The following is a 9652-nucleotide window of genomic DNA, read 5'->3' as shown; positions in this document are numbered from 1 at the left end:
TGTGCTAATTGGTTGACCTCAGGTGACCCCCCACCCAGAATGGTCACTAGAGAGGGACCTTGACCTCAGGTGACCCCAGCACGGTCCCCAGAGAGGGGGTTGACCTCAAGTAACCCCGTGGGCTAATTGGTTGACCTCAGGTGACCCCAGAATGGTCCCAAAGCATGTGGTTTGACCTCAAGTAACCCCACAGGCTAATTGGTTGACCTCAGGTGACCCCAGCATGGACCTCAGAGAGGGGGTTTGACCTCAAGTAACCCCGTGTGCTAATTGGTTGACCTCAGGTGACCCCCCACCCAGAATGGTCACTAGAGAGGGACCTTGACCTCAGGTGACCCCAGCGTGGTCCCCAGAGAGGATGTCTGACCTCAGGTAACCCCGCAGGCTGATCGGTTGCCCTCAGATGGCCCCTACTGTGGTTCCCAGAGCTTGAACTTGTCAAGGTTTATTCTTTCCTTTTACGTGTCATGTCAAGGAACCTGTTTATTAATTTGGTCTGTCTGGTTGATGCGTCCCCGCGGCGGCTGTAGTGTAAGTCCCACACTCACCCTTGGCTGCCTGGTGGTTTTGTTTTCCTGGCTCCACCCTTAGCTGTTGGTGACGAGCTCACTGGGACCAACCCCTCGAGAGGCCATCGCCGTGCCCACCCCGTCAGACTGGGTTATGCCCGTGGCCCGCTTCTGCCAGCGCCTCTCGGCAGGAGCGCTGCTCTCCCGCTGCTGCAGTTGGAGCAGAAAGCTAAAAGAGCTCCAGCTCTCTCTTTTCGGTCTGGTACAACTGAATCTCCGTGTGCGTCCGTCCACACGTACCTGTACCCTTGCATACAGCAGTTACAGATTTGGTGATAACATTTACAAGACATCAGCAGAGTTTGAAACTTCAAAACAACGCTCTGCTGGATTGCCATTCAGTAACAGTACACATCGCCAAGGATTAGGCCTTAATCACCATCAACACACAGGTAAACAATTGGTCCTTAACAAGCTTGTCCTAAATTAGCCGTGAGTATAAAAGAGCAGAGAGCTGGTGTGCTGGGGTTAGCAGCTGCGCCTTGAGATTGGTGCTGTGGTTTGTACTGCTTTTAAGGTGAGGGGGGAAGAGTACTTTGTGGTGAAGGGAGCCAGACCTGGAGTAGGATACCATCTTTTTCTTTCTTGGTTTTTTTTTTCCTCGTTGCTTGTTGGTGTTTGATTCTTCTCCTTCCTCCTTTGAGAGGATGGGGGACAGCACACCTCCTCTTGACTGACTAGTTTCAGTTCTTGCAGCCAGGACTTGTTTTGTGGGTTGTTTTTTTTCCAGCATGTTTCCCGTTGGGAAACGTCCTGTGGGGTTACTTTGGCTTCACCAATTATCTTCTCTACCTGTTGTACATGTGGGGGTTTTGATCTCTTTCACACTTTACTTCTTCTTGTATTTGTTTCCTACATTTCACATGTGCAGTTGTCTTCCTCTTGGTGCTTATTTACTCTGTGTATGTTTTTTCTTAGCTATTTCATAAAATGCCCATTGCTGATTTTGCTATTGGAATTTATACCATGCTATAAAATGCTTACGCATGGTCACTGGTTACATTATCTTAGTGTGCCTATGTCTGTGTTTAAGGCAAGCCTTATAACTTGCTTAACTTGCTTCTAATTTTTGTGTGCGACAGGCCACCACTTTGGCTACCTTGCTCTGTGGCTGGTGGTCGTTCAACCACAGCGGTGAACATCCCTGTTGGAGTCCTCTTGAAGGACTATGTGTTTACTTGAGGGAAAACACCAAGAAAATATCATCCTGGGGAGGTTGCCAAGACTTACTCTAGACACGTGTGCCCTCAGACATGAGTAAGTGGGTAGGCTTTCCCCCAGCAGGTTCCCAAGCCTTACTTCAGTTATGTATGTCCTCAGACATGAATAATTGGATGGGCTTTCCCCCATTAGCTGCCATCTGCTGTTGTGGACCACAAGAAACGGAGAGCAGCTGTTGTCTTTTCCTTAACCCTCTCTGAAAGGAGGGCTCCAGCAGCACCCGTCGTCCTGAAGGGTTGCTCTCCTGCGTAATGCTTCTCCTCTCTGGGCCAGAGCCCAAACACCTCTGCAAGTGTCACAGGAGCTGGTGGGGCCTGGGCTGGTGGAACAGGTTGCCTGCACTTCTCTCCTGGCTGCACTCTGAACTCCTAAGGGGAGTCTTGGGACTTGGCTCACCCTTGGGTGAGCATGGGCACGTTCCCTTACCGTTTGCCAAGACCCATCCAAAGTCCTGAAAATGAAGAGCAGTGAGAGACAAGTTCTAAATTCTTCATCTCTGTGTGTCTGTATCTCACCTGGAGAAAGGTGAATGTTGCCTGAAATTGGGAGGAATGAAGTGGAAGGCACGGGACTTCTGTCCTGGGACAGAAAGGAGTCAGGAAAGGAAAAGGTATTTTTAGGTGTATGTGAAGGGACTGCCTAGCTCTGTAAACATTTGGGCTGTTCCTATGGCTCACACGGGAATTGAGAGTGCCCCCAACACAGGCTAAGACAACCCACTCATCATTAGACCCGCAGATAGGAATTCCTTCTTACCTTTGTATTCAAGATCTTCTGAGAGAGAGAAAATCCCAGTCTTGACATCTCTATGCAAGTCAAGGCCTCAAAAATCTAAGGTTGCCTCCTGGAAAAGGAAGGAAATGCACAGGAAAGAGGACACAAAATAAACCAAGAAGAAGAAAAATAAAAGCAAGAAATAATCAATAACTGCACAGCCCAGAATCTGACTGGGGCAGCCAGAGTCCAGGTGCGCTCATGCCTTAATGCCCAGACACAGGGGTTTTGGCAAAGCAGAGCAAAAATACTTGCTGGGAAGACAGGGCTAGCTAGCCTCAGCTGAATTCCTGAGTCCCTCTCCCTCTGCTTGGTGGGAGCCGTCCTTTTCACACCTAGTGCAGCAGTTCAGAGGACGCTGGTTTTGGTTGCCAGCGCGCACCCAAGTGACCTGCAGTGACACACCAGGAGTTACAGGCAGCATGTGCTCCCGGAGATCAGAGGGGACAATCAAGGGCTTTGCCCTAACACCTTGGCTACAGTAGTTGAAGTGTGGCTAAATCATCACCTTGCCTTCAATGGTGACCAGATGCCAAAATCAATGCTAGAGGAGTTGCGTATTCTCCTCTGGAGAAGCCTAATCAGGTGAGGGATGTATCCTGGCACTTAAAGTAGGCAGAGTGGGACTTACGCTGTGAGCAGTCACTGTGCCTTCCCGCGGCATGCCTGGGGGCTTCGTGTCCGTCTGCCTGGCTAGACACGTAACAAGCCTTTCCTCTTCCAGGTGCAGCCTCCAGCACTGTAATCCAGATCAAAATTTTAAGAGTGTACAGTTTTGATGAACGCAGAATACTGTAGGCATAATTTTTAGAACTTACTCATGTTGGAGGATGAGATTTGGATTGTGTAGCCCTTCCTAACATGAAAAATCTGCCTAGATTTTTTTCATATCTAATTATTACTTTATTTTGTCACTGTATGTTTATGCTCGTCTCTTCTGTAGAGTATCTTTACAAATGACTATGAGGCCCTGTTGCCTGACACCAGAGTACATTCTTCCTCAGAAAATAATACAGCTAAGAGAAAACAATTGGTTTTGTTTTCTAGTTATGATGCAGTATTTTAGTTTTATTTCCTCTCTCTGTATTAGGTGATATCTATTTGGTAACTCTCCAACTCAACCAGAATGTGATTGCTTTGGGATAGGTTATGAGATTTTTAAAAAGCATTATTAAATCAAAGCCAATAACCATTATAGAACTGTGATACTAGAAAATAGTAATAAGAATTGGTCATGCATTAAAAATCCCCATCTATAGACACAGGTATAGATATACTGTTAGAGAAAGGTACAGATTTAGCAGTATTTGGGCAGCTGTAAATACATAAGAGGATGAGGTTAAGCAGCACTTAATTTTAAAGCTGCACAGATTTGCACTACTTTTAAAGCTTTGGATGATGTGCCATGCGGCTGCCGCTGGTTTGAGGCAACAAAAAGAAAGAAGAGGGGAGCAGCAAAAGGTCTGAAGGAAAGCCGGGCTCAAAAGCCCTTTCCATTCTGCCTGCAAGTCTATACCTGCCTCTAACAAATGGCTGCAGGTTTCCACCTTCTATATCACAAGGTCTGTTCAACAAGCAAATGTCTGATTATGGTATAGCAGTTCTAACACTCTTCTATTGTCATATGCTCTTATAATCAATTTTGTTTGAGAATGGACATGACATCACTTCGTGCTCATCACTCAAGCTTTCCATCATTTTCGTTACCTTCTGGCAGTGCTTGGATTTGTTACAACTTGGGCTCTCATTTGCATCTTCCTGAAATAAGATAAATGCTCACACAAAAATCTGCAGAGGAAAAGACAAGGAATTACACCATCCTACAGAATTTAACGTAACTGGATATGATTTCATGAAGACAAATCTACAAAAGAAAATTGATTCGTCACTTATGCAATTGATGTAGTTACTCTGTTTCTAAGCTGTTATATTGATGTGTGTCTTCTCCTGTTCCTTCATCAGGAATATAATTTTTTCATTATTATATATCCATACAATAATACCTCTGAGGGAGATCTCAGGGTGCTTCATGCTATTTTACCCTAGACGAGAAACTTTCAAAGCAGTCTCAGTTTCAAATATTCACTCTTGTGGTTCACCAGTACAGACAGAAAAAGGAATATGCACGTTTCTGATGTACTGTTAGCAATAAAATATCTCTTTCAAATGGTCTTTTATTCAACTTCTGATTTAAATTTTAACTGCAAGGTTTTGTTGGATTTCATCATAAAGACTGCTTGTTATCCATGCAAACTCAGGCACCCAGTTTCAGGTGGCTGACCGCGGGATTGAGGGCGTATTCACAAATGCATAGAAATCCCATTAACTTCACACTTTGACTATGTCCTGAGCTTTGATACTAAAACAGCTAAGCTCTTGTTTCTCTATTTCTTCCCTTTCAGAACGACAGTACTGGGGCTCAGACCTGCAGCTTCCCAAAATACCTTTTGAAGAAATCATGTACAATGATGAAAGCGCGTACAAGTGGCTGTGCACCCTAAAGAAAGTAGGAATTGTGCTACTAACAGGAGCTGCTACTAGGCAGGGAGAGTTGGTTAAACTTGGCCACAGGATTGGGTTCCTGCGTCTCACTTTTTATGGGTGAGTTTGGTTTTTAATATCTTTGCTTTGCCGGCTATGTAATCACTTCTAATGTATTTCGCTTCGGCTTGCTGGACCTCTTTTGTGGATTAACTAACTTATTAAAACAAGGTGAAATTTTTTCTTCTCTGCATGTTAGCAAATGTGGTGTCAATTAATATTCTCTATGAGAGGATTGCTATGCAATCACAGGCAGGGTATGTAAAAAGCAGCAGCTAGAACATTAACTGCTGAGAGAAGGAAAAATGCCTGAAAACAGATGATGTCAAATAAAAGATAACCACAAGATAGCCGTACTTACCTGTACCATGGACAAAATCAAAAATCCTAATCCAGTCCCCTTCTGAATAGAGGAAGTTATCTGTACTGAAACTTTTTCTTAGCCTGATTTTGAGTCATGGAAATAGGTAAGACTTAGATGATGTTATTGTGTCTCACATCACCGAGAAGATGGGCAGAGTACCCATTTCCCTGCTTTCAACTGAGTCTACTCTGGAAAGCCACAACCAGTCCCAGCAAGCATTTTTTAAAACTGCTTTTTTGCAAAAATAAGAGCTCAGCCTGCAGGAGTGCAAGCAGGAACTAGTAAATCATCCTTTTGATGCCAAGACCTGGTAAACTGAACCTCTACCTCCTCAAGCAACTACTAGGCGAGTAAACAAATGATGATGGTAGCTCATGTCTTGCTGAGCTGAGTCAGTGACCTCCATCCAAGTAACAGAGCAGCATTATTAGCTAACGTATTGCCCTGTCCCTCACCCCCTGCTGTTGGTATAATTTTTTACAATACTGTCCTGGTTTCGGCTGGGATAGAGTCAATTTTCTTCCTAGTAGCTGGTACAGTGCTGTGTTTTGGATTTAGTACGAGAATAATGTTGATAACACACTGATATTTAGTTGTTGCTGAGCAGTGCTTACACTAGTCAAGGACTTTTCAGCTTCTCAGGCCCTGCCAGTTCGAAGCTGGGAGTGGGCACAGCCAGGACAGCTGACCCAAACTGGCCAAAGGGACATTCCATACCATGTGATGTCACGCTCAGTATATAAACTGGGGTGAGTTGGCTGGGGGGCAGCGACTGCTGCTCGGGGACGGGCTGGGCATCGGTCGGCAGGTGGTGAGCAATTGCATTGTGCATCACTTATTTTGTATATTCTTTTATCATTATTATTTTCCCTTCCTTTTCTGTCCTATTGTCTTTATCTCAACCCACAAATTTTACTTCCCCTCCCCCATCCCCCTGATTCTCTCCCCCCATCGCACTGGGGTGGTGGGGGAGTGAGCAAACAGCTGTGTGGTGTTAAGCTGCCTGCCAGGTTAAACCACAACAAATGTATAAAAAAAAACCCCATTACTTGGATGTGTGCTTATTCTTAAAAGAAAAAAATAATTGACAAAACCAGATAGTAACTTTTAAACATAATTGTGATTTCTTGGCACCTGAATAGCCACCAAAACTAGAACATTCAGGGTTTCCCATCTGAAAAGGTCCCTTCTCACCCATAATAGAATAAAAGATAATAAAAATTATGGCAAGAGTTCTCCTTCACTTGGATTTACCCCTAGTTCAGAGAATAAGCAAACGTGGGCAATAACCAGTGTCTCTTCCTTTGTCTAAAAAAAAAAAAGGCAAAAATAAATAGAAGTGGGGAAAAAGTTTCAACCTTGGCCAGAAAGACCACATTCCCTCAAGACTACAAGTCAGAAGGAAAGATTTTTCTGTCCCTTAACACTCCTGTGTGAAGGCACATACGAGCCCTGCTGGAATATGCAATGCAGGCAAGTTTGGTAAAAGCAGCACTGTGATACCGGGAAAAATACATTAACTCAGAATGTTAATTGTGAGGTGAAGGGGAGGAAGGTGAACAAAAGATTCCTTCTTCAAGCTATGATGCTTATTAAGACTTATCATTACATCTTCATTTTGCAAGTATCGTTCCATCATCAGCTATGGAAAAAGATGTCACTGATGCTGCCGGCTTTTAGATTTAGCGAGCAATTTCTAAGAGGCAGAGAAATAGCTATTGAGATACACTAGCAACTTCTAGCAGTGTGTAAGTTGCTTCTGACCCAATCTCCGTCCTTCATTTTTGTTTTATTTATGTTGAAAGTCAACCTGTTTGTGCAGAATTTTTCCCCACGCTTCAAAATCAGGAAAGCTGGCTCAAGAAATCTAGAAATTAGCAGAAACTGAAGTGAACTCATAGCATCTAGAACAGACTGTGAGAACATCATTATTCTTTTCTTTTCCTATTGTCTTCCAAAAAGAAGGGATGGAGAGAATAATTGCTTTAAAATGCCATGAATATTATGAAGCTTTTGTCAGTTCCAGCAGCCATGATAAGTATTTGTACAGCTTTAAAGGGAGTAAAGTATAAATGTACTAGGGTAGTTAAGATAACGTACTTTCATTAAGGTGTGGTTTCCTCTCTCTGCTTACTGTGCCAGAAGGAAAAATGGTTTTCAAAGTTAACTGGGATTCAGTCAGGTTAATCCTACTGAAATAAATGGGAGCAGAACCCCCTGCTCAACTCGGAAACCTCATCCAGTGCTACGAAACATTTTCTACCGTTAAAAGCATTCCTAATGTCAAGCACTTCTATGTTTGGCAGTCTACTATGGTCTCAATTTAAAACTTGCATCATTATGAAAATAGTACTGCTTTCTATTTCTGTTTTGATGTGATCCTACTAATAGATACTAGGAGATTTTTAGGGGTATCCAACCCTAATCATATCGGAGGGTGTCCCAGCTCTCCAGGGTATCTGAAGGATGAAACATTCATTCTGTTTGTATCCAGACAGCTGCACAAGCGTCTTGAGTTAGGAACGAATGTAGCAAGCCCCAGATAACAACAAACAACTTTGGTTCTTTGTTAAAGCATACCACTAAAAGAAAATATATAATATGTCCAAAGTACCTCAGGGGAGAGAAAAAAAAAAAACAAAAAGCCCAAACAACAACAACAACAAAAAAACCATACAACCCCTTCAACATATACCATGGATTTGTGCTTAAGTTACAACAGAACTTTTAGTTGCTCTCCTAAAAGTTTCAGGGAAGAAGAACTGGATCTAGAAGTTCCTAGATCCTAAAACTGGAAATAATCTTTAAACCTAGAATAACGTTCTTGACATGGCAGCCCACTGCTTCACCTATTGTCCGTCTGCTGAGCCCTGTAACGTGTTTTTCACTAAAAGACATTCCAAAGTTTCTGATATTTAATTCAGCAGCACTGTAAGATAAAAAAAATCTACCATTCTGCCTGGTACTCTGCCTCAGCTCTTAATTATCCTTGCTGTTTAAAATTACTGCCAATTGTCTGTAACATCCAGCTGGTGATAACTCTGCTATGTTTAAGAGAGACTGAGAAGTCCCTTACTGTATAAATGTGCATTAACTGTTAGGATATACTTCCTTGTCTAAGTTCGGCTAACAAGAGATTCAGACTGCCCTAGGGAGACTTGCCAGTTTATCAGTTGTGTCATCAGAATGGTTTTTTTCCCGATTAAAAAAAGTTAGTCTTGCCCCTCACTGACTGTTCCCTAATACGATTATAAACAATAATGATTATTAAATGCTTCACCTTGTTTAAAGTCAGCTTGGATTAATGGTTACTCTCTTTAAAGGTGGTTTCAATAAGAGTAATTTGTCAGGATGAGTTCTGAGTCTTTGAGATAGATAGATAGATATTTTTTGAAGTGTTTTAATATATCCTACAGAGAACCTCCCGCCCATTAATGTTCCATACAAGATCAAGGTTGAAACGTGACCTTGGTCCACACCATTTGAGCAAGTAATGGTTAGAGCTCCATCCACTGTTTAAATCGGATTTACTATTGGTGTTGATTAAACCTTATTTTTCTGTTTTCTTAAGTGTTTGGGTTCACAGTAAAGGAACGATAAAAGGCTGTAAGTCTCCTTTCTTTTCCAAAACCTACTTCCTAATTCATGTATTTATTAAGCTGCAGAAAGAGGGTTTCCATGTTATGAAAATTTTCCAATTGACTAAGAATTCTGCATTTAAAAGAAAACATACTTAAACTATTTAAGTTTAGTTGAGTTTGGGGTTTTTTTCTTTTTTGCTTTTTAAACACAGATGTAGTATTTGAAAGTCTTGAAGTCTGGTTTACATCATTGCAATTGAGCCACCACGGTTATAGAATCATAGAATAGTTTGGGTTGGAAGGGACCTCTAAAGGTCATCTAGTCCACCCCCCCTGCCATGGGCAGGGGCATCTTCAACTACATCAGGTTGCTCAGAGCCCTGTCCAACCTGACCTTGGATGTTTCCAGGGATGGGGCATCCACCACCTCTCTGGGCAACCTGGGCCAGTGTTTCACCACCCTCAGCGCAAAAAATTTCTTCCTTGTATCTAGTCTAAATCTACCCCCCTTTAGTTTAAAGCCATTCCCCCTTGTCCTGTCGCAACAGGCCCTGCTAAAAACTCTGCCGCCATCTTTTTTATAAGCCCCCTTTAAGTACTGA

General features: G+C 42.9%; 1 protein-coding gene across 1 annotated transcript in view; it reads left to right on the top strand.

The window, feature by feature from the left end:
• BBOX1 (butyrobetaine (gamma), 2-oxoglutarate dioxygenase (gamma-butyrobetaine hydroxylase) 1) overlaps positions 1–9652 on the top strand; it is a 36670-nt gene that overhangs the window by 15942 nt on the left and 11076 nt on the right. Inside the window, exon 3 of the mRNA XM_009334523.1 lies at positions 4967–5165. Coding sequence (XP_009332798.1) covers positions 4967–5165 — 199 coding nt within the window. The remainder of the gene's footprint in view (positions 1–4966; positions 5166–9652) is intronic.

Source organism: Pygoscelis adeliae, unplaced genomic scaffold (genome assembly GCF_000699105.1).
Source record: "Pygoscelis adeliae isolate BGI_AS28 unplaced genomic scaffold, ASM69910v1 Scaffold171, whole genome shotgun sequence".
In the NCBI taxonomy this organism is placed as follows: Eukaryota; Metazoa; Chordata; class Aves; order Sphenisciformes; family Spheniscidae; genus Pygoscelis; species Pygoscelis adeliae.
The sequence above is the reverse complement of the archived record's forward strand: the minus strand, read 5'-3'. Positions and strand labels throughout refer to the sequence as shown.